The sequence below is a fragment of the Cebidichthys violaceus genome, unplaced genomic scaffold, assembly GCF_023349555.1.
Source record: "Cebidichthys violaceus isolate CVI_PGR_0920_01 unplaced genomic scaffold, fCebVio1.0.p SCAF_5, whole genome shotgun sequence".
In the NCBI taxonomy this organism is placed as follows: Eukaryota; Metazoa; Chordata; class Actinopteri; order Perciformes; family Stichaeidae; genus Cebidichthys; species Cebidichthys violaceus.
Window position 1 is genome coordinate 16867092 of NW_027176705.1, and position 24518 is coordinate 16891609.

Here is a 24518-nt window from a genome sequence, read left to right on the forward strand (position 1 = left end):
TGCTCGGTTCTTTTTGTCGTAGTTAGATTGTTTGTTTGACACAGACCAGGAAGTATGTAATGGAACCTAGGGTGGGAAACCGGGCGGAACAAGGCAGGGCAGGCAGACTGGGGAGCCGGAGGGGATGATCCAAACACGGAGGTTGCAACAACGATCTGGCAGAGTGGATGTAAAACCGGGGTAGATAAACTGTTGAGTCGATGAGTTGATGAAATGCAGCTGGGTTGACAGGTGAGGTGTATGAATCTCAATCAGCAGGGAGCTGGGAGACCAGGTCGGAGGCATGCGCACACACAGGAAACAGGGAAAAACAGAGGCACGGCCTGGCCGTATGACACTTTATGAATGCCTATCCTTTATTATCTTTATATATTCTTTTAAATGTATAGACATTTTTCCAAAAGTTGTTTTTACTATTGAGTTAACTGAATTAAATCAAATCTTATCTTTAAAATGTCTCTGTTGAATACACTATATGTGACTGTCCCTTGACTTTAAGGTAACTCATTGACTTCCTCCACAGATACAACAGAGTTGTGGATGTCTGCAGCCTCAGAGCTGACCTGGATATCCTCCCATATGGTGATCAAACTGAGGTGGGATTCTTCTGCTGTACTCACAACTCCCCGAGCTGAATGTTTTGCTTTTGAGTAATTTCTTACAAGCTGAGTGGAACTTTTAACACCAACACCCTCTGATGTGGGGTAGGAAACCCCTTGTGGACGATAGCGTTAACAAAAGATGGATTAAAAAAAGCATTAGTTGGTATCCGTTAGAGAAATTCACTCGAGGCCGATTAATCAAGACATTTATTCTTGCAAGAAGGAGACAGAGTTGAAACACATACAGGTCATGTATCAAGGCTGCTCGTGCATGCGTGTGTGTGTGTCGACAGGATCTTGTCACATGGGGATAAACTGACTAAATCTTCACACAGGAGTTCACACAGAACTCTGTTCCCGTATAAAGGTCACTTTATCATAATCAGGAAATCATGGTTATAATTCAGCTCTCGTAAGTACTGGTGTCTGTCCTAAATAAGAATGATAAACAGTTGAGATACTTTTCTCTCACACAGTCTGGCACCTAATAAGCAAAACAGTTGTTTTCCCTAGGTGTCAGAGGAAGTTCACCCAACGAGGTCACAAATGGTCACGTAAGAACATAAGGCTTCGTGAGCAGACAACATCTCTGTTGTCAAATAAAAGAAACTTAATTAGTCATTAGATTTCCCCCAACAGTATAATTCACTTTTCTTTCTTTGAACAATTGTTTTGTACAGTATTGAATTTCCCAACAAAATTACTACAAACTCTGCCAATTGTTATTTTGACACCAAAACTAGATGTTTAGTGAGACCGAACAATCATCTACTGTGCAAAGTACAGTCATTTTACAAAAAGTATTGCATGATGTAAATAAATGGTAAGTTCAAGTCTGAGTCTGAACTAAATAATTACAAGTTGAATACTAGACCCATTTATTTACTTTGACTTTGGCATATCCAAATTTGCGACACAATTTTGGATAGGTTCCTAGTCTGACGGATGTTTCTGAGTTAATCTTAAACTGTTTAGTTTTATTTCTTCTATAGTGCAAGTTAGTAAAAGGGACTTTGTGATGTACCACACCATGTTGTCAGTGATCTTTCTGCTGTTTTGTTGGCAGATCGGAGAGCGAGGGCTGAATCTGTCAGGGGGGCAGAAGCAGAGGATCAGTCTAGCCAGAGCTGTCTACTCCAATAAGGACATCTTCCTCCTTGACGATCCACTATCTGCTGTCGATGCCCATGTGGGGAAACACCTCTTTGAGGAATGCATTAAGAAAGAGCTCCAGGGAAAATCCATCATACTGATTACACACCAGCTCCAGGTAGACAGTTTAATATTAATGCTTAATATTAAGAATTACATTTCTCAATTCAATTTTCATACTTGTTTAAAACGCATTAAGAAAATGATTTGAAGATCCATCTTAAGCTAAAAGACATTTACAAACTGAATTACACTATCGATAGTAAGGATTCGCGAAGCAGAGTTCAAACACATCCTGCCCAACAGTCCGACCAGGTCAGTTAGCTGTAAAACATGAACGCCAAGAACTGAATAACTTCTCTCCGTACAATGTCTTTATACTTGAAAGTCATCGGTTTACTTTCAAAATCCAGTATCGGATTCAGTGACCGGCTGAAATTCAATTGTCCCCTCCTGGCCTTGGACAATGCTCATTATTGGTCCAACTTTATGATCTGGTCAGTCACTCCTGGTCTGGCGATGTCCTCCCCCTCGTAAAAGCTGCATACACCCGACACCCTCGCTTGACCACGGTCATGTCTCCTCTTGGTGCCGATTCCACTCAGACTCATCTTATCTCCATATATGGTCATGAAAGATCTGAAACCCTAGCTTTCCCTCATGGCTCTAAACATTCAGTAACTATACTTCTAATATAATACATTCAATGATTAAGATTATATGGTTTAACACTTCTGTAAGTAACATATGGTACACGTATACTATGCTCTACAAGTGAATATATTTTAAACATATAATACATTCCATAAGTGAATATTTTGTGACATTTTATACTTTGTGATATTTTATACTTTCTTCAGGTGTGCTTTTAATCATACTAATATATTTCTAAACTTAATTTCCTCAGTGGTAAACCCCAAAGTAACAGTAAATCAAACACCAGTAAGTGGTTTCTGATTGCAGCCATTGTTTTTTTTTTTATTGTGAATTGTGAGCGCCACTGTACACCACAAGATAAGAGCGTCTGCCAAGTGTCACAGATGTAAACACGTGCTATTTAGACTGCGTTGGGTAGAACTCTGGCCACAGTGCTGAGATGGTTTGTTGACATGGTTGTCCTCACTTGTGTCTGTCAGTATCTGGAGTTCTGTGATGACATTATGCTTTTGCATAATGGCGAGGTGCAGGAGGCTGGAAACCACCAGGACCTAATGAAAGCCAATGCACGCTATGCTCAGCTCATCAGCAACTACCAGATGGAAGAGCCCGAGGTAAAAATAAAAAAAATCTACAGTACAAAACTCTGTACCATAGCTTTTTTGTGTCTTTCCTCCATGTTTTACTAGCTGCAAAACCTTTCACCGGTTCTTTATTGGTTTTTAGCTTAAAAACAATAAACCAATACATGTAAGCTGTAAACCAAATGTGTCAGAGGTTTATAGGAGGCAGAAACACATCTTGTACTAGGCCACAAGTTAACGATTCATCATTTACTTTAGGGTGAAAGTGAGTTGTCGTCAACTTGTCCAGACTCAGCAGTATCACTGCGTTTTTGCTTTGTCATTCAGACTCCGAATAAGGAGGAGGAAGTGTCTCCCCAAGACGCTGCCCAGCTGAGGGACATTGAGCTAAGAGAAAGCAATGACAGTGGGTTAGTGAACCCAGGTATGGAATCAACATGTTTGTTTGTGTAATCATCTAAAATAGTTGATATGGGATCATTTTAGATGCCGCAATTCATCACTTAAGTTATAATTAACGAAAACAAGGCTGCAGATTATTATAGTTTAGTACAAAGACACACTGGGAGTGTGGCACATTAATGCCTGACACCAATTAAGAGAGCAGAAGCAGTCGGGCGGATATTCCAGAAAATCCTGCTTTACTTTTGGCAAAATTGTTTGTGGAACAATGTGTCATTCGTGTAAATATATAACCAGGAGGAGGTAAAGGGTAGTCGGCTATCCATCGATGTAACAAAGGGACCTTGGTGAACAAAAAGGACAATGAACTTTGTCATAGCTTTGTAAAACAATAGAAGACAGTCAGAATTATAGATTTGTTGCTCTGTTAATATACTCTTATCATTGTTTTTATTTGGGCGTGTGTGTGTCCTTACTATGGTCTACAGCAAAGAGATGACAGGAATTTCTTCTATCATTTTATTGATACCTCCCTTCCACATCTGTGTTCTCTTTCAGCATTTGACGATGGAATGACAACTAACCAAAGATGTGAGTCTGGAAAACGTATTAAATTATAACTGATGTTGGTGAAGTTCAGATCTAACACAACCAGTCTCTGCAAGGATGTCAGACTCATTTGGTTCCATTTGAATGTGGGAAATGTTAAAGATAAAGGGTGTGCGCGCTAAGTGGGCAGAAGGGCCAGCTGGATGGTCAAACAGCTTCTCAAGATCTTTATTTTTTCACATTTATTCCCATATTTCAACAATCATCAAATCTTTCCCCTTTCTACAATAGTTTTCACTTTTCTTCCTCTTAAGCCCCTGTCGATGATCAGCTGGTCAGTCAGGAGTCCACCACAGAAGGTGCCGTCTCCTGGAGAGTCTACCAGCAATACTGCAAGGCAGCTGGAGGTTTGAACACCGACAAAACACAAATGCATTGTCATGATTATATGCAATAATACACAATTCACACATGGACAACCTGGTTGATGTTTGATGTGACTGTGCTGCAGGCTACATAGTAAGCTTCCTCACCATCCTGAACTTCGTCCTGATGATTGGATCCACAGCTTTCAGCAACTGGTGGCTCAGCTTCTGGCTGCGGCATGGTGACGGGGTAAGAACCATATCTCTCTCTCTCTCTCACATACATACACCCCTGGTTTCATTTCAATGTGTTTTCAGTAAGTGTGTGACTTCCCACAGCTGGAAACTATAAAGATTATTTCATGCTCCAACATGAAAGGTAAAACATGTCTGGAAAGGTAAAACATGTCTGTTTTACCTTTCCAAAACCGACAATCCAACAGCCACATTTTTTTTTTCCCACATAGTTGGTCAGGTGTGCACAGATGTTGGTATAGCTGCATGTGCTCTGCAAATTCTTTTACCTTGCATAATTTCACTGTCTATTTACGGCTGAACCAAACTGGTTTTGTCTATATTGGCAGCGATAGAGGTGGTGTGCTTTTAGAACAGATAGAATTTAGCATTTAACTGTAGTAAACTGTGCCAAGTATGTGATGAAATATGTTATTTCCACATATCTGTGCTAATTGTTGAAGATTGTATTCACAATATATGAAAAATATTCAAAGAAATATGTTGTGTTGATAAATTGTCTCTCTGGACCTGGTTTCCACTAACATCCTTTATTTTCTGTTTTTTTTAAGTCATCCAATAACACAACCTCAAACCAAGGAGACGTCTCACAAAACCCTCACCTGCGATTCTACCAAATCATTTATGGCGTGATGGTGGTCGTCATGTTGACACTTGCCTTCATCAAATGCTTCTTCTACACTTGGGTGACCTTGAATGCAGCCACCAAACTCCACGACACCATGTTCAAAAAGGTACTGTTCAATGCACGATGCGGAGAGCAGGATTAGATGCATAAAACGCTCTTTACTCATCAGAAAAAAGTTTGGAACACAGGTGATCCATCAGGTAATCAGGCAAAACACACAAGGGCAGGAAGTGAAGAAACTGAAATGAGAGGAGAGGCGAGTAACACAAAATAGAACAGGAAATAATGAAATGTCAAAATAAAGGAAAACATAACCCAAGGACAAGGTATTACAGACAGAAGGGAGGGACCAAGATAAAAAGTCACAATTATAAAGACACTCTGCTTTTTCAGCACCATGGACAGGATACGGATATTTCATAACCATAGTCTGGGCCATGGCTTCTTGCCCAAAACCTCAGTTAGATCAATTAGTGAGACAGACTAGACTAACATATTCAACTAAACAACCCCTCTGGCCCTGCCCTCACTCTGCTATGGGAGTGGGGGAAGAAGGATGGGAGCTTAACAAGGGACATGTATTTTGGTCATTTTATTAACAAGGGGAATGCCATTCCCCTCAAATTTTTTTTTTTTTTTTTTTTTTTTTTTTTTTTTAATTTTTTTTTTATATCTTTTCTCAGATCTTCTCCAGTCCCATGAGTTTCTTTGACACAACGCCAACAGGACGCATTCTCAACCGCTTCTCCAAAGATCAAGAGGAGGTGGACACGGTCCTTCCCCTCAACATGGACTCTTTCTTCCAGTTTACTCTGCTGGTCACCTTCACCATTATCATCATCTCGGCGGTCTTCCCCCCGATGCTGGCAGCTGTGGTTTTCATGGGAGCTTTGTTCACTCTCATTCTCTTGTGAGTTGATACTAGTTTAAACATGAGAAATTATTTCTATGGGTACTTTTGGAAAATAGGATCGTAGCAATTCACAATCTGGTACCTGCTGATTATATGTTCAATGAAAATGTGACGTTCATGTAGAGTCAGATTTTTCATTTAAATTGTTGCGCGTCTTAAAAGCAGGTACAGTATAAGTTCTTTAAAGGCAAACTAAATATATCAGTTGTGATTCATCTGCAGTGTCGCCAAGAGGATTATCCGACAGATGAAGAGGATGGAGAACGTCAGTCGTTCTCCCTGCATCTCTCTCACCACCTCTACCCTGCAGGGCCTCAGCACCATCCATGCCTACAGCATAAGAGACAGACACATACAACTGTAAGATAGCAAAGTTCCTCACTAGAACTGTTATAATGCATAATAACCAGATTTTTAAGTTACCCTAAGAGGTCATTGTTTGCTTTCAGTAAATTGAAAAAAATAGCATTACATCTATGACCGAACAACAAACGAAACCTTGTGAATTTTGTCACTTAAAGCTCCAAAGTTTCGGGCCAAAGTTTGTTGTTATAGTGCTACCAACTGATCAAATCGCACCACATTTGACACTGCATTCCCTTGGGTCCCCAGCAATACACCTGCCAAGTTTGAAATGGATCAAATCAACAGTTCTCGAGATAAGCAAAGGACACTCACTCATAGAGTTTCCTTGCTTTATCGTTAGATGCAGTGCAAAAGTAGCAAGTGATGTTTCAGTCAGTGTCTCTGATCCTGGTCTGCATCATAAATGCTGTGTTACATTGGGGTGAGGCGGTACAGTATGCATATTCACAAACCTGCATGTCATTTATCACGTTGTAGGTTCAAGTCACTGACTGACATCAACTCCAACCACCATTTATTGTTTCACTCTGGAACACGTTGGCTCTCCTTCTGCCTGGACTCCATGGCTTCGACCATGACTTTGTTGGTGTCTCTGTTCGTAGTGCTCAGCAGTAATGACTTCATCAGTCCGTCTTTGAAAGGCTTGGCCTTGTCCTACACTATACAGGTGAATTTGGAACAGAAAATGAATGAACCTTTAGTTTACTTTTGCAAAGAAACTGCAATGTGTGTATTTAAAGATGTTGATGTGTTGTCCAGCTGACAGGCATGCTTCAGTATACAGTGAAGCAGGCGACGGAGGTGGAGGCTAGATTCAACTCAGTGGAGCGGCTGCAGGAATACATCACGGTCAGACTCTAAACTTCCCTGCCTCTGAAAAATAATGCCACACATATCCACAGGCTGCGTGTACCAACAATCCATCCATCTTTTACTAGTTTCTTGAAACTGTCCATTAAACTACTCAAGGACAACAGTTTCTAAAGCTAATAGTTTCTCTTCTATGAAGTAAATCTTTCTCTGACACCTCTTTTCCCCTCCCTCATAGTAGTTGTTGTTTGTGTACAGGGTTGTAAGTCTGAGGCCCCCAGGCAAATTAAGGAGGCCCAAGTCCCAGAGGATTGGCCGAAGAGCGGAACCATCACCTTCCAGGACTATAAGATGAGGTATCGAGAAAATACACCCATTGTCCTAAACGGACTCGATTTCTTCATCAGAGCTGGAGAGAAGCTGGGCATTGTGGGAAGGACAGGCTCTGGTAAGACCTTGACTCCAGCAGTTTTTACTCATAACTTTGTTTTTCATGCAAGTTGAGGTTGGTGTATATGGCCAATTTAAAAAATGTCAAGATGACAAGAAGACATTAAAATGATTGATATTTAGTGACCGTTTCCCTAAATCAAGCAGAGTTGAATCTTAAACAGTCCTAAATATGCACACAATTTTACCCATTTCAAAATGTTATATCATATAATAAACAACATATATGCATTACTATGAATCAAGAAACCTGTAGTCTATATTGATCATAATGTATCTTCTACAATGCAAATGTTGATAAACCAGTGTTACAACAGCATTTTGGGATTTAAATGTGTAAATTGAAGGACTTACTAGGATTAGAGTGTTAACTTGTAAAGACATGGCTGTTAGGTGCTGAGGGGACCTGCCTCTGTAAACCATTAGGGTTACTGTTCTTTGTTTCTGTAGGGAAGTCCTCTCTAGGCGTGGCTTTGTTCAGGCTGGTTGAGCCAGCATCAGGGACCATCCTGATAGATGGCGTGGACATTACGGCCATTGGTCTGCAGGATCTGCGCAGCAAATTGTCTATCATTCCCCAGGATCCTGTGCTATTCATTGGAACAGTTAGGTAACCTAAGCTAACACTTAACTTCACAGAGCTTTATGTTTACACACTGCTCTCACTGTGGTGGGTTAGTCACTGGCTTGCCAACTGTGATAGTGCATGCCCTTTCCTCCAGGTACAACTTGGACCCCTTCAATAACTTCAATGATGAGGAGATCTGGGCGGCGCTGGAGAAGACCTACATGAAGGACTCGGTATGTTTGTTGGACAATATGACGTACATTACATTAACAGCTTTGTGTGTGTGTGTGTGTGTGTGTGTGTGTGTGTGTGTGTGTGTGTGTGTGTGTGTGTGTGTGTGTGTGTGTGTGTGTGTGTGTGTGTGTGTGTGTGTGTGTGTGTGTGTGTGTGTGTGTGTGTGTGTGTGTGTGTGTGTGTGTGTTATCTGACCAGATAGTAGCGGTTAGTGGTGTATTGGTGTTATTGAACCCTTACTTTCAAATATATTATGAACCGTAGCAGTGGTGGAAGAAGTATTCAATCCTTTACTTAAGTAAAAGTAGCAATACCACACTGTGAAAAGTAAAGTCTTTGTATGTAAGATCTTACTTGAGTTAAAGTACTGAAGTATTATGAGCTTTGAGTACTTAATGGATCAAAGTAAAAGTACACAGTAGAAAAATGCACCCTGTGAGTGTCGCACAATGATATCAGACTATTGCCGATGCATTGTGCAAGTAGCAATTTTATGTTTTAGTTGGTAGCTTTGACTATTTTACAAACTTCTGGGTTTTTATGTCATTATTTGGTCAGTCAGTTTAGGTTAGTTTTAGAGGTGTAGCAGACATAAAAGTGGTTCTATGAGTATTGTTTTGTTTCCTTAGATCTTCAGACTGGAGGGGAAACTACAGGCAACAGTGCTGGAGAATGGAGAGAACTTCTCTGTAGGAGAGAGACAACTCATATGTATGGCTAGAGCACTACTACGCAACTCTAAGGTTTGCACATGCATTTGTCTTCTGATTTCTTGCTATTTACACACTTTCCAATTATATAGCCGCTTAAAAGCCACTGAATTACTACTGCCACAGATCTATCTGTCATCCTGATCAGCTGTCAGTTAAAGCCAACTGACAGCTGATAAAGCCAACTGACAACTGATAAAGCCAACTGACAGTGGGCTTTAACAGCTGTCAGTGGGCTTTAACTCTATGTAGCCTGTTGCCTGTTTAAAGAACTGCATTCTGTATTTTGAATGTGTTCTGTTTCCTGCTGATAAGCGCAGGATCTTTTTCTACAGGCAGAATGCGTTTGTATATTTATTCATCATTTGTGTCTGTATTCATTGATATTCTGATCGTGAAGCGATTATCAAATAACCCAAAATATGATTACGTGTATCAGGCTAAATGTTTTGGGGAAATTTAAAAATATGTAACTTATTAAACCTAACAATCGGTAATTATTAGCATTACGTGACTGAATGAAATTAAAACAAAAGGTTTAACATTTTTTTTGCTGATAGACAGCTCCTGCTCTCTCTGACTTTAATTGTATCCATCATAAACGTTATTGGGGGAAATAACAGATAATAAAAAGACAAATCTTTCTAAAAAAAATGAAGAAAGTTGTTTGTGGTGCTTCTGTTTAGACTTAAAATTAACATATTTTAACCGGATGGTGAAAAATTAACCAAATCAAGGGGACGTGTCGGCCCTTAAAACACTTCCGTGAAGGCTGTTCTTCCTCGCTCATGGCTCCTCAGATAATGCTCCTCGTTCCTCGGTTGAAGCGAGCATCGCGGAGTGAGGAAAAGACAAATAAGACGCTTAAGATGTACCAATAGTCCTGTCTTCTCACTATTGGTCGTCGTTCATTCCTTCCTTGTTGCATGGTGTTTTGTGTCTGCCAGACCACCTGCTTTATTTGGACTCTGAAAGCCATTTAAATAAAATAATTGAATTGTTCCTGCTGGCTCCTCATCTGTGACTGTTTGGGTCCTTTCCCTGCTCCAACAGATCATTCTTTTGGATGAGGCAACAGCATCCATCGATGCAGAGACAGATGCCTTGATCCAGACCACCATCAAAGAAGCATTTCAGGACTGCACCATGCTCACAATCGCCCATCGTATCAACACTGTGATGCACTCAGATCGTATTCTGGTCATGGACAACGGAGAGGTAACGGATTAAAAAAAAAGATAAAGATGAAGTTTATATCTTCTAAACCTAGACGAACAGTAAGTGATTTGTCTGACAGGTGGCTGAGTTTGACCATCCAGATGTGCTGAAGCAAAGACCAGACTCTCTGTTCTCCTCACTCCTCGCTGCTGCTAACACTGTGAACACCTGAACCAGAGTCCCTGTGGCACCACTACACACTAAAACTGTAACAGAATAATATTAATTTACACAAAGTATCTTAATCAGTCCTGTCATATTGTAATCTAGACCAGTCTGACTTTATGTGACTGAGCAGCAGAGAAGGGGCCCAACATTCATGGAGATAAAGACACTATTTTCTTTTTCACCTTACACACTGTGTAAATATGGATACATTTATCTCCACTGTCTGCTGAAACATGGACAATGTTTTTCATAGGATTTTTATAGGATTTAAAACATATATTGATTTTCTTTGACTTTTTTTGCTGCCACTTTGCAAAGCTTCTGTGTGAAGTTTCAATCTGCTGGGTGAATATGTACTATACAATTTTTAATAAAATCTTTTAAAAGAATTTCACACACGGGCATCAAAATCTAAGCAGTGTCTTATGAGGAAGAGGGTTATCTGACTTGCTATTAAGGATGACATTTGACTTAATTTTTTAAATTTTGCTTTTCCATCTTTCGGCCTATTAACGGAATGTGTTTTACATGTGTTTTAAAACGATAAACATTTTGCAAAGAGGAATGGTTCCAATGGAATCTGGCATAGGTTTATTAGGCCTCTCTCTTTTAATGGTATGTGTCCTCCAGATGAAAGCTATTGTATGCTCTTTATTAAACGCTTCAAAGGCTTGCTTTATTTTACACATTGAATTCTAAAAGTAATTATAGATCCCGTTAAATCTTACTTTGGCAGACATATGGGTTATTTCATTTCTCTCTGGAAAACAGTGGAGAATTTACATGTATAAGACTATGATTACTAAGGCAAACATGTTTTTTGTGTATGTTGACCTATTCAGACCTAGTCACGCTAGTTCTCAATATGCAGATGTAATATGTGAGTTTTAAACATTTAGATGTATTAAAATGGATAGTTTATAGTGCCAATATGATAAATCAAATGCCAACAAAGCGCGTGTGCGTGTGCGTGTGTCCCCCAATTGTCCTACCTCGTTGCATGACTCAGAGATCAAAGGAGGAAAAGATGAAAAAACAAAACCCTGTGCCTTCACCTGGATGATCCCACCAAATGTCGTGGACCAAGCAGTCAAGGCACAAGGAAACATGCTTTAAATTCAAAAGTGGGTTAATTTTCCCAAAAATGTTTCAATAATCAGCTACAAAGAAATTAATTAACAGAGTTATAGTGCCCCTAAAAAAGAAGTCAACAAAATATAACTATTAAAGAATAACGTTAACGAAACAAGACATTAACAAAAAACCTCTAGAATGAAACTGAGGGAAACTTATATACTGGCTGCCCAAACCAGCAAAAGCATACAGGGGAGGACAACACAGACAACTACAAGGTAAACACAAAACCGCCCAGCTCTCCTCCCCCCATGCTGTCAGAGCTCTCGGTATGGTCCTTGGCTCAGACCTCTCTATAAAGTCAGGCTTCACCCTCAACCCCGTCTTTTGTCAGAGCAAGAAGGGGAACTCAGCAGCCAGGTAACTTTAATTGTGGGGCAGTGGCCACCACAGGCACATAGGATTTCTGTAATTCATTGACACATTGTATTTTCAGTTGTTGAAATTTCAAGTCACACAAGTAAAAAATGGGAATGTAATGTTCATGTTCAATGTTCATTTCTGTTTTAAACGTCTAACGTTAAATGCTCACAGTTCAATATGTAGCAACTAAATACTTATATAACACATCAGCAGTTTCCCCTTACAGGACAAAGACCAAGTGACACAGGCAACAGTTAATTTGTGTTTATTAAGCAACAATATAGTTGAATACCAAACAATATTCTTTATATACAACCATAGTCTCTCTGTCCTTCTATAAATGTCGTTGTCAAAGCCACACAGGAGCCGGTTTCAGAAGGTCTGCCATATTTTCAAGGTAGACATCTGTAAATAAAACAAGTATTAGAAAAACATCTTCACTTTTAGACCAGTTTTGAACGTCTTTTCACCGGAGACCATAGTCGTCTTTTAAACGTAAAGATGCGACTTGGATATTACACAGTATAATACTTTATGTTTTTTGTATATTACTATAAGCCAAATAATGTTTTGACCGTCTTCTTATTTGTAACGTTACATTAATTTGTTTTACTCACGTCCTCCACATTTAAACTGTGTACAGCCCCACGCGCTCTGCGTCATGTATTTCACATATGAAATGTCCTAAACTCTACAGCGACAGTCCATGAAGAGTCTTCAACATTAACTAACACATGTGTTTATGTGTACTGTTCGTCCATAGTGCTGTAGCTGCAAGCTAACATGCTAATGCTACAAGCTAGCAGCCTCGCCCGCATGGTGAGCATAAAATCAAAGTTTCAAAGTTGTAGAAGCACTCGTATTTTACGTGAACATACAGACAGAATGTACTCTGCTCTCATTACGATGTCCTGGGAGCTTCTTGTTGACAGCACACAGTCTATAGTTACATATGTATCACGTTTTATATGAAACATTAAATGCATTGAAATCACGCCTTCACGTAGACCACATTTCACCGGCCAGCGTAATATGATTTTGGAGAAATACGTTAAAAGTAACCAAAATCGTGTCTCTTTCAACCTACAAATGAACAAACATCAATATTTTAAAACAAATTAGTGTTTTGTGACACGTTGATATTGTAACCGCAATTTAGCCGGTTGAAAAGACGGTGAAAATAGGTCTTAGACGTTCAGACCCCATTTCAACGCGTTTTCAACCAGAAATCAACATTGAAATATGAGTTAGTGCTCACTGGGTACTGTAAACTGTTAACAGTTAATATATTGTTTATAGTTTGAAGTTAAAAAGTTTGAAGCCAAGTGTTTTGTATTTATTTATATTTATAGTATACTTCAAACAGTTAATATATTGTTCAATTTGAAGAAAAGAAATTGCCTTGGCAATAAAAAAAGCCTTTCTTTAATGTTGTCAATCGTCGTCTTGTGTGTTTGTTTTTTTTAAGTATCGATTTAGGCACCGGTATCGTTTTAAAAGTATCGTTTTAGCACTGGTATCGGAACAATCCTAAACGATATCCATCCCTAATGGGAACAAATATTTAAAATACATGTAGTGTATTTATGAAAAATAATTAAATTATAGAATAGCTATAACTTTGTGATTCCAGCCAGCAGGTAAGGCTTTGCTGGCCCTGACGGCCCACCACTGCGTTACACTGTTACACAGCAGAATGAGAAATGGTTGTGCCCTCCATATTGATGCTGTTAAAAGTATTTGGTTATTGGGCTTGAAGTAATGTTTGTACTTAAAATGTCTTGTTGGCAAGTACAATATGACGCTGCATGTTTGTTTCCCTCGGTACAGGACAAAATGATGGAAGACTTTTCACTGGAAAGGAACGACAGTGGAGGAGTCTCTTTTGTAAGATTAGAACAAACGGTACGCTCCTGGCCTCCGTTTCTTGTGTGGCTTTCACTGCCTGAGATAATTTCCTCTTCTATTGTTTCTCCTGCATCCTGTGTTTTTGATGCAAATTAGTTTGATCCACTTTTTGAGAATACTTAGTTGGAATATTGACAAAAGGCTCTCTCTGTCTGTCTCTCCTTCTCCTCAACGTCTCTGTCTCTCTCTTTCTCCTCACCATCTCTCTTTTTGTCTGTCTGTCTCTGTCTGTCTTCCTGTGTCTCTCTCTCTCTCTCCTCCTCACCATATCTGTTTCTTACTCTCCTTCTGTCTGAGTCTTTCACTCTGTCTCTGTGTTTATGACTCTTCAGCAGGAAGACGTTTTTCGACGGAGAACTGGATCTCTGGCCTCCAGTTCAGAACATACTGATTTAGATGACAAAGAAAAATCCTACCCAACCCTGTTTGGAAGATACAGCCAGAGCCCTCAGATCCTCAAACCCTTCCGCTGGTCCTCATCTCAGTCAGTGTCATTGATGACATCATTTGTCTTGTTTTGATGCTGTTATATTTCATTTGATAAATAAATATAAGGTGACATGTTGGCAGACAAATACTGTACTGTACTGGCCCCCGTTGCATATTGGGTGATGTTTTCATGTCTAGGTTCCACCCACTGGACAATGCAGGTTTCCTGTCCTTTACAACGTTTACCTGGATGATCCCCATGATGTGAGCCTTTTTCAAGAATAAGCTGGACATGAGCTCTCTCAACCTGTCTCCTTTGGATGTAGCCGACATCAGCGGAGAAAGGTTTGACGCTCTTGCTGATTCATGGGCTCCCCCACATTTCTCTACTGTCATTTAATGCAATTAAATACAGGACAGTATATTTATAGATATTTAGAGGTAGGGTGCCTGCATTTCTCTCGGAAAGAGATCTGATACACAAAATTGTTTTGCCCATCGTTTGAGAGATCTTCTTACTCTTGGTGAACTGTAGAAAGTAGTGTAAGGAAAATATATTTTCAATATACCTTATGTCTGTTTTAGATTTGTGGAGTTTAACATGCAAACTGGGGTCAGTCCAGGTCAAAGACATTTTTTTTAATATGTATTTTTAATGTGGACATACAATAAGTGCACATGTAGTTGGTGTTACAGGGGACAACTGCATAATGCCCTTCTTGAATATAGAATTATTTTTTTTATCAAACATTTTAGCTCCAAAGGGATTCCCTGTGAGCTGGAAATGGCCAGAAATAGAAACTTAATCCAATAACTGGACATGTGTATGTGTTTGCAAGAAATCTGACTTCAATTGGCCACATGGTGGCGCTGTAATGTGCCAACACCCAAAAACACCATTTTAGGAAGGCCGCGACCTTTACACACTTAAGTTGGATTGACATGAAATGTGACAAACTCTAACCATGTAAATTCGCCTACTACATTTTTCTCCATTTCGAGTTTTTCAAACACATTTTTGTGATCTCCTCTTTAAATGTAGATCTGATTGCTTCTAAGTTTTCTGTGGATCAGTATTGGACCAAGCTAAACAAAATGATCAAAACCTTGTTTCTATATTATAAAGTTTTCACGATATTGACCAATGAACTTCAAGGGGGCCTTCCTCACCACATTAATATACCTAATTTAACAATTGTTAACCATCTTGCAGGGTATATCTACAACAGTACCTGAAACAAGGTTTAGTCGATTTGACCACTAGGTGGCGCTTCAAATACAATAGATGAGTGTGGCACAACCGCAACAATTTCAAAATCACTTAATAGGGGTTGACAATATGTGCATGGGGCAAATTTGGTCATAAATCGAAGACATTTAGTCCAAACATCACCAAACTTGCTGGATATTTTTGATTACACTGTTAAAACATGGTCGTATGTAAAAAGAAAGTAACTGGTGGGATTTTGAGTGTGAAATTCTTTCATGTTTCATCATGAAACAAGGGTGTGATTTGTTTCACTTAGTCTTTAAACAAGATTAAACCAGCTAAAACGACTTTGCTCAACTTTGTGAAGCCAAATACCCAGTCCCCTGGAACCTGGAATGGCCCCTTGTGGCAATATACTGTGTATGTTCTGTAGCGTGAGCGGTTGCGGGGCAGGCTCGCACCTAACACGGTGGTCACAACCTTAGTGGGTTTTAGTGTCCTACAGAGGTGTCAGAAAAATACCTTCAGCCTTTTATCTCACCCCGTAGCTGAATCGTTAGGATTTTGGAATTATTGTCTTTCTGAGAGTCTTGTACGGCTACGCCCTAGGCGCTCTCAGTAGGATGTATCCCTAACTCCCAGTATGAATAGTTATGTAGATCGTCTATACTTTACTATTGTCTATTTTAAGTTTCTCACCATTTTTGACTAACACTGCCAAGTCTTCACCCAGGGAACTTACCTTAAGTTCCTCTGGTAGAATCAGTTGTCACCTGTGTATCACACTTTTCAGGGACAGGGGAAGAGGGTTAAACTATTCTAAAGAACCAGAGTACTTAGTTTGGATCCCAGTCACTTACAAATGGTAAGGCTGTGGTTTTATTAAAGTTTAAGTCACATACAACAATTTTAATTCAATGAAACGTTCTCAGTGCTACAAAAGCTAATGCAGACAATCCTGCTGTTAGCAGGCTCTCTGTCAGCTCTCGCTGTGAGTTTTTTTCATTCTTTTTTTCTTTTTTTTTTCATCCTGTCTTCTGATTGCAGAAGCGTCTTCTAGTCACCCCTAAGGGTGTAAGACCTTTAAGCCTAGTCATATTAAAGACCGGTGATCCAGTCTCTATGCTGGAACCGGCTCTTCTTCTGATAGCAGAAGGGTCTTCCAGTCACCTCTCAGGGTTATGCTGCTGCTTTTATGCTGGTCTGAGACTAGTACCTCCCCTGGTTTCATGCGTCACTCAAACATAAGTCATCCTGTTTTCAGGTCAAGGACAGGATGTAAGGATCATACAAGGCTTGAGTGAATATTTTATATAAGGTGTCTATGCAGTTTATGTTTAATCACTTCTATCATGAAATAAAACGGGTTATATGTTGTAATAGTTATACTTGTATGCTTTCATGCTTTTCTACAATCTGCTTACAGTTCTCACCATAAGTTTAAGCAACTTGCCTTGGCAAAGCGATCTTGGCAAATGTAAATTACAGTCTTTCTCTCCTTCTCCCCCATCCAGATGATTGGTGTTTTGACCAACGATGGTCACACATTATTCGAGGCAGTAGTGTCTGGGAGCTTCATGGTGTCCACCCCAATGCTCTTGTGTGTATTGTCTATGCCTGCTACATTTGACGGACTTTGTCTTTGCCAGAGGCACCAGAGGCTAAAAATGAGGCTGCCACATACTCTCCACCTTCCACTTATATAGAATGAGCTGCTTATATATGCAAAACAGGAATCTAGGATTGAGCTCCCATGTGCTCTTGCCTCCACCTTTTGGTGTCAGCTAATAGAAGTAGAAATAAAGTAAAAAAAAAACAACCTGAAACTGTTCCCCAAACATGTGATGCTCTCTCTTTTATAGGCTTCCGGAAAAATGAGAAAAAAGAACTGCAGAAGATCAGTTACGTCCAGAACGCCAATACCACCATCGTCAGCATCATCCCCACCCTGGCCACCATTTTTACCTTCATTGTACACACTTCGTTAAGCATGAAGCTCAACACAACTGATGTGAGTACTGCAGTAATGCAGCACATACAGTAAAACAACCATTGCCATCATGCCCAATGTGTGATTTACATGTTTGATACTGATGTACTGAAAATAAATGACAGTGTTATATAGTGTGAGTGTCATTCTTTTTTATGAACAGGCCTTCACCACCGTCGCCATCTTCAACTCCTTGAGGTTCTGCATGGGACTTATGCCCATTTTGGCGAAGACCCTGGCTGACGCTGCTGTTTCACTAAAACGACTGAGGGTAAACTCCTCTCTTTTTGTCCTGCTCAGCTGGCAACGATATCCATTATTACCCTGATCTTACATAAAGTCATCTTGCTGTGATGTCAACCAGCCATATGAACTGCAAGGTTATGCCTTCTAGTGATGACAGATAATGATTTGTAAATATGGTCTCCCCCACCAAAGCTCATAATTTGAAGACTAACATGATATGATTCTTATTTCATCTTAATTAATTTCAAACATTAACAGCTTGTGTGGAGTTTTAACATGTACGCCAACCTGCAGTGCAAACTTCACACTTGCTTTTAATGCCTTTAATCTCTAAAATATGAAAATTTGTATTGTTACCACATTGTTTTTCCATTTTGGTTGTTATTGGAGCCATTTTCTTCACTTCAACTTAATTGCCAGCTTTCATTTTGTTTGTTGCTGTTGTGGAACAAATTCGCAATTAAAAACTCATTTTTATAAACGGTTAAAAAAAAGCGTATAACTGTAATGTTTGGATATTTGGATATTTCAGAAAATATTGCTGATCCAGAGCCCTACCTGATCCAGAGAACAGACAGTGATTCAGCCGTAGTGATGAAAAATGCTACACTTTCCTGGAACAAACCAGCCAACCAGCCAGACTCTCTACCCATCATCTCAGTTAATGGGGAGACTGAAACCTTGTCAACCCTGAGAAACATCTCCTTCACACTGCCTAAGGTGTGTTTTACGACTGGTGACAATAAATAAGGTGATCTAGATAGGGTTAAAGGTTAAACCCAAACTCTCTCTGTGTTATTCATGAAGGGCAACTTGCTTGGAATCTGTGGGAATGTGGGGAGTGGAAAGACATCACTGATTTCCAGCATTTTGGAACAGGTTGGCTCCTCCTCCACAGTGTATATCACATTGTATATGGTGTTATTTCGTGGGGTTTTTTCATCTGAATGGAGCTTCCTGGTAGGATACAGGTAAAAAAACTTTTAAAAGGCAGTTTTTCACTGGTACCTACCAGGTTATCTTTATATTACTCAGCTGTTGGCATTCCAGCTTTTCCGGCTTGCTTACCTTGTCAGTGTCCCCTACAGCTCCTCACACTGTTCAGCACAGGCTTATCTTTAAGAGGTATTGTGGTGGAAAAACATCTTTTTAACCTCCCTGTGAGAAACAACCAGACGACGAACTTCTTAAAGTATTAAAACATATTTAATGAAGAGACAGTTTTTAATAATTCAGCTGAATGGATAGAGCGCTTTCCCCACGGATAGTTTGGAGGTCTAAAAACAATGAATAGACAAAACAGAGTATATATACACATTATCTTGTCTCCTCTCCCTTCACCCCCCTTTGCAGATGTCGTCCTCCTCTGTCTGCCGATGCACCCACCAAGGCCATGTCCTCAGCCTTTTGGTGGGAAGAGGGTTAGGTGGTGAGATCAGGATAACACTACAGAAAGAAAGAAATGCTAAAATACCTTTGACATGAGATCATTTAAATTAATCTGGTTGGCCTCGTCTGCATTTCTGCAGGTTTTAAGCAATACAAGTTAACTAAGAGAATGGTATGATAAATTTCTCCAACAGGTATAACTGTACAGAAAAACGTAATCTAACTACTGCATCTCAAGTTATGGGGCAGCATACTTGTGTTCTTCTCTAGGCATGAAACTGGTCATGGCTGTTTGACTACTTTGCCCCCCCGAGGAGTGAGGAGGGATAGTTACCTCTGAACACTCCAACCTTTGATCTGGACTTATGTAATGCAGAGTCAAATGTTGCTCCAGTGTGAGCTTTAGAGTCAGTATCAACAAGCTGCAGCGAGTCATTCTTGTCCTCCACACAGAGGTACTGTTTCATTTTGCTTCTTTACCGTTTCACTCAACTCAGTTTAAAAAAGTTTTGATCAGTTTTGGTTCTTTAGTTTGTTGTAGTTTTTGTATTTTAGTTCAGTTATATTAATTTAGGTTTTGGTCAGCTAACTTTATTTAAGATAGCACCTGATGTTTTGGAGTTTAATTCAAGTTTAGCTAATTTAATCAGTTTTTTATTTACATGCACTAAAGTTTCAGAATTGCCTGTCTCAAAAGCTTGATTGTGTCCAGTCAGATTTCTGAGAGGACTACTCTATGTTTAAAAGGTCTTTCATGCTTGAGGTTGCAAAAAGTCCTCTTTACAAAGAAATACTAGTTTGTATAAAGGGTCTGTTCTGAAGACGGACAAGTTGGTGGTTTTAGGTGTACCGTCCTCATAATAAATTATAACACACATTGATGTTACACCTGATCACTCCATAGGAGTGTGTTTGTCTATTTAACTGTGCGGTAACATGGGTCACATGGACTCATTCACTCGTTTCAACTAATTTAATTTGGCTGTTGGAACTTTGACACAGTGTAAATGGAGGCAAATGGGATTCATGTAATTCATTAATTAACACATTGTATTTTCAGATGTTACGTACGAGGCATGAATGACTGGTTTTGAAATTTCAAGTCACGCAAGTGAAAAATGGGAATCTAAGAAATTAAATAGTGCAATGTTTGAATATAAGGACAATGTTTCAACACCATATAGGTGGTACATGTAAATATACATTTGTATACATTTTATAAGTTTGATATTCTGTATGGCTCTGCCTGAGCCTTATCGAAATCATTACAATCTTACTTTTTGTTTTTGATTAGACTTTATAACCTTTCATACAATGCGGATACATTTGCGATATTTGACCAAGTAAAGTATTTTGATCACAGCTGTAATGCCATGTGACTTGTCATCACAGTTATAATACATAAAGCATCCCGAATGACAGCATTTCTTATGACTGCTGATGATTGTGTTAGTGAGTAATGAGTAAGCTTCAAACACACAATAGCCGTAATGTCGTTACACTGTTACACAGCAGAATGCGAAATGGTTACACCCTCCATGTTGATGCTGTTTAAAGTATTTGGTTATTAGGCTTAAAGCAATGTTCATACTTAAAATCTCTTGTTGCCGAGTGAAATAGTGACGCTGCATGTTTGTTTCCCTCGGTACAGGACAAAATGAAGAAAGACTTTTCTCTGGAGAGGAACGACAGTCGAGGAGTCTCTTTTGTAAGTTTATAACAAACAACAGCTTCCACCAGTAGCTCTTCACATGTGACTTTCACTGCCTGAGATCTTTTCCTCTTCTATTGTTTCTCCTGCATGCTGTGTTTTTCATGCAAACTTGTTTGATCCACTTTTTGAGTCTCTCTCTCTCTCTCTCTCTCTCTCTCTCTCTCTCTCTCTCTCTCTCTCTCTCTCTCTCTCTCTCTCTCTCTCTCTCTCTCTCTCCCTTCCTTCCTTCCTTCCTTCCTTCCTTCCTTCCTTCCTTCCTTCCTTCCTTCCTTCCTCTATTTTTTTTTCTTTCTTTTTTTCAATTCAATTGCTGTATTGGCATGAAAGTCATAGAAACAGTATTGCCAAAGCATCAACAAACTTAAACATACAATAATATTAATACACAATAACATTAATACACTTTCACTCTGTCTCTTTGTGTTTATGACTCTTCAGGAGGAAGATGTTTTCCGACAGAAAACTGGATCTCTGGCCTCCAGTTCAGAACATACTGATTTGGACAACAGAGAAAAATCCTACCCAACCCTGTTTGGAAGATACAGCCAGAGCCTTCAGACCCTCAAACCCTTCCGCTGGTCCTCATCTCGGTCAGTGTCATTTGTTTTGTTTTCAAGCTCTTATATTCCATTTGATAAATACATGTAAGGTGATATGTTAGCAGACAGATACTGTACTGGCCCCCATTGCATATTGCGGGATGTTTCCATGTCTAGGTCCCACCCTCTGGACAATGCAGGTTTCCTGTCTTTTGCAACCTTTGTCTGGATGACCCCCATGATGTGGGCCTTGTTCAAGAATAAGCTGGACATGAGCTCTCTCCACCTGTCTCATTTGGATGTAGCCGACACCAGCGGAGAAAGGTTTGACGCTCTTGTTGATTCATGGGCTCCCCCACATTTCTCTACTGTCATTTGATGCAATAAAATACAGGACAGTATATTTATAGACATGAATAATATTATATATATATATATATGATAGCTGCTGAAATTCTTATCTGGAAAATGACTCATGAAATGATTAATTATGAGGTCATGTGGTTATGTCACTGTTTTACTTGAGTAATAATTGAATAAGGCTAATATTGTGTGTTGTGCACAGACTCCACAGACTTTGGGAGGAAGAGGTGGCAAAGGTGGGCCTGGAGAACGCCTCTCTGGTCAGAGTAATCCTTCGCTTTCAAAGAACCAGGCTGATTCTCTCCGTCACTGTTGGTGTCCTTGTCATGGTGGCAGCATTTCTGGGCCCGGTAATTACATTTGAAGCTGAATAACAGTACCAGTACTTCCTCTATTGGATACCAGATCCTGGAGCCTTTTCTGAAGTTTTTGCTATTATCCCATTTACTGTAAATGTGTGTGAAGAAGAATTCAGATCTTTTTTTAAGTAAAAGTGCAAGTACAACACTGTGAAATACTCCACTATTAAAAGAACTGCATTCAAAACTTGAATTAGTTAAAATACGCCGATATCAGCTATATTTACTTAAAGCATGAGAAAAATGGTCAGGAAATGCAACTTAAGGCTTTATGGGTGACATCACAAAGGTTTTAAGACACAAACGTAGAGGTTGTTTAATATTGAATGCTCTTTTGTGTTACAAACGTCTCTGTCCTCTCAGGCTGTTCTGGTCTATGAGATCCTGAACTATACTGAGGACCCAGAGAAGTCCACAGTATCCTACGGCGTTGGTCTGTCCTTCGCTTTGTTCGCCTCCGAGTTCTCCAAAGCCTTCCTGATATCCTTGTTGTGGGCGTTGAACCTGCGCACTGCAGTCAGACTGAAGGGAGCCTTCTCTTCAATGGCCTTTCAGAAAGTCATCTCTCTGCGGGTGCACAGCGGCATTTCAATGGGAGAGGTAAGGTGCCTGCATTTCTTTAGGAAAGCGATCTCATACACCAGAATCGCTTTGCCCATCGTTTGATAGATCTCCTTACTCTTGGTGAACTGTAGAAAGTAGTGTAAAGAAAATATAGTTTCAATATACCTCATGTCTGTTTTAGATTTGTGGAGTTTAACATGTAAACTGGGGTCAATCCAGGTCAAAGAAAGGGTTTTTTTAATATGTATTTTTAATGTGGACATACATTAAGTGCACATCTAAGTTACAGGGGACAACTGCATAATGCCCTTCTTGAATATATATATATACAGTATATATATTTTTTGTATCAAACATTTTAGTCTATTGCATTTTTAGGGTTCTAGCTCCGAAATTATTCCCTGTAAGCTGGAAATAGCAAGAAATAGAAACTTGGCCCAATAACTGGACATGATATGCATGTGCTTGCAAGGAATCTGGCTTCAATCGGCCACATGGGGGCGCTGGAATGTGCCAACACACAAAAAAACATTTTGGGAAGGCCACGAACTTTCGCCACCAAGTCAGATTGACTTGAAATTTGACAAACTCGGACCATATAAGTTCACCCACTACATTTTTCTCCATTTGGAATTTTTTTAAACCTTAAATGTAGATCTGATTGCTACCACATTTTCTGTGGATCATTATTGGACCAAGCTAAACAAAATGATCAAAACCTTGTTGATATATTATAAAAATTTCAAGAGATTGACCAATGAACTTTAAGGGGGCCTTCCTCAGCACATTAATATACCTAATTCAACAGTTGTTTGGCCAATCATCTTGCAGGGTATGTCTACAAGAGTAGCTGACACATACCCTGAAAGTTTAAGTCGAATCGACCACGAGGTGGCTCTTCAAATACAATAGATTAGCGTGGCACAACCCGATTCGGTCTTTAAATCAGAAACTTTTTGTCCAATCAATACAAAACTTGCAGGCAATGGTTCATGACAATGTTAAAGCACGTGTGTGAAACTATTTTGAAATCACTCAATAGGGGTCGGGACTAGTTCTCTAACATGTGCATGGGACAAATTTGGCCATAAATCAATGACAGCTTGTCCAAACATCAACAAACTTGCTGGATATTTTGATTAAGCTGTTGAAATATCGTCAAATGTAAAAAAAATAAAAAATAAAAAAAAAGACTGCCGGGACTTTGAGTGTGCATTTCTGAAAGGCTGCATACATGGTCATGATGGAAGTGTGTGATTGGTCTCACTTTGTCTTTAAACAAGCATAAACCAGTTGAATTGACTTTGCGAAGCCAAATACCCAGTCCCCTGGAACCTGGAATGGCCTCTTGTTGCTATATTTGTTCTCGTTTCCTGCACAACTTTGTTTTTGATCCTGTTTTACAAGGCCACACTTCTTTGTCATGAACATCCTGTGGAATTTACTTGTTCTCACCATTAGTTCAAGCAACTTGTCTTGGCAAAGCAATCTTGGCAAATGTATTTTACAGCCTTTCTCTCCTTCTCTCCCATCCAGATGATTGGTGTTTTGACCAACGATGGCCACAAATTATTCGAGGCAGTATTGTTTGGGAGCTTTGTGCTGTCCACCCCAGTGCTCTTTATTGTGTGTATTGTCTATGCCTGCTACATTCTGGGCTACACCGCACTGACTGGAGT

General features: G+C 39.6%; 2 protein-coding genes across 2 annotated transcripts in view; both read left to right on the forward strand.

Moving 5' to 3' along the window:
* Positions 1–13459, forward strand: part of abcc12 (ATP-binding cassette, sub-family C (CFTR/MRP), member 12) — a 40213-nt gene extending 26754 nt beyond the window's left edge. The window contains 18 exon segments of the mRNA XM_068730326.1: positions 524–596; positions 1669–1872; positions 2891–3025; positions 3323–3419; positions 3956–3988; positions 4261–4353; positions 4458–4561; positions 5118–5300; positions 5878–6104; positions 6330–6467; positions 6951–7140; positions 7233–7322; positions 7542–7731; positions 8184–8343; positions 8456–8534; positions 9165–9278; positions 10299–10463; positions 10543–13459. Coding sequence (XP_068586427.1) covers positions 524–596; positions 1669–1872; positions 2891–3025; positions 3323–3419; positions 3956–3988; positions 4261–4353; positions 4458–4561; positions 5118–5300; positions 5878–6104; positions 6330–6467; positions 6951–7140; positions 7233–7322; positions 7542–7731; positions 8184–8343; positions 8456–8534; positions 9165–9278; positions 10299–10463; positions 10543–10683 — 2416 coding nt within the window. The 3' untranslated portion in view covers positions 10684–13459.
* Positions 13460–14436: 977 nt separating this feature from the next.
* LOC137887734 (ATP-binding cassette sub-family C member 12-like) overlaps positions 14437–24518 on the forward strand; it is an 11208-nt gene continuing 1126 nt past the window's right edge. Inside the window, exons 1-11 of the mRNA XM_068730918.1 lie at positions 14437–14520; positions 14664–14810; positions 17538–17686; positions 17829–17936; positions 18444–18631; positions 20952–21008; positions 21453–21604; positions 21731–21877; positions 22119–22266; positions 22639–22875; positions 24376–24516. Of these exons, the coding sequence (XP_068587019.1) occupies positions 18506–18631; positions 20952–21008; positions 21453–21604; positions 21731–21877; positions 22119–22266; positions 22639–22875; positions 24376–24516 (1008 nt within the window). The 5' untranslated portion in view covers positions 14437–14520; positions 14664–14810; positions 17538–17686; positions 17829–17936; positions 18444–18505. The remainder of the gene's footprint in view (positions 14521–14663; positions 14811–17537; positions 17687–17828; positions 17937–18443; positions 18632–20951; positions 21009–21452; positions 21605–21730; positions 21878–22118; positions 22267–22638; positions 22876–24375; positions 24517–24518) is intronic.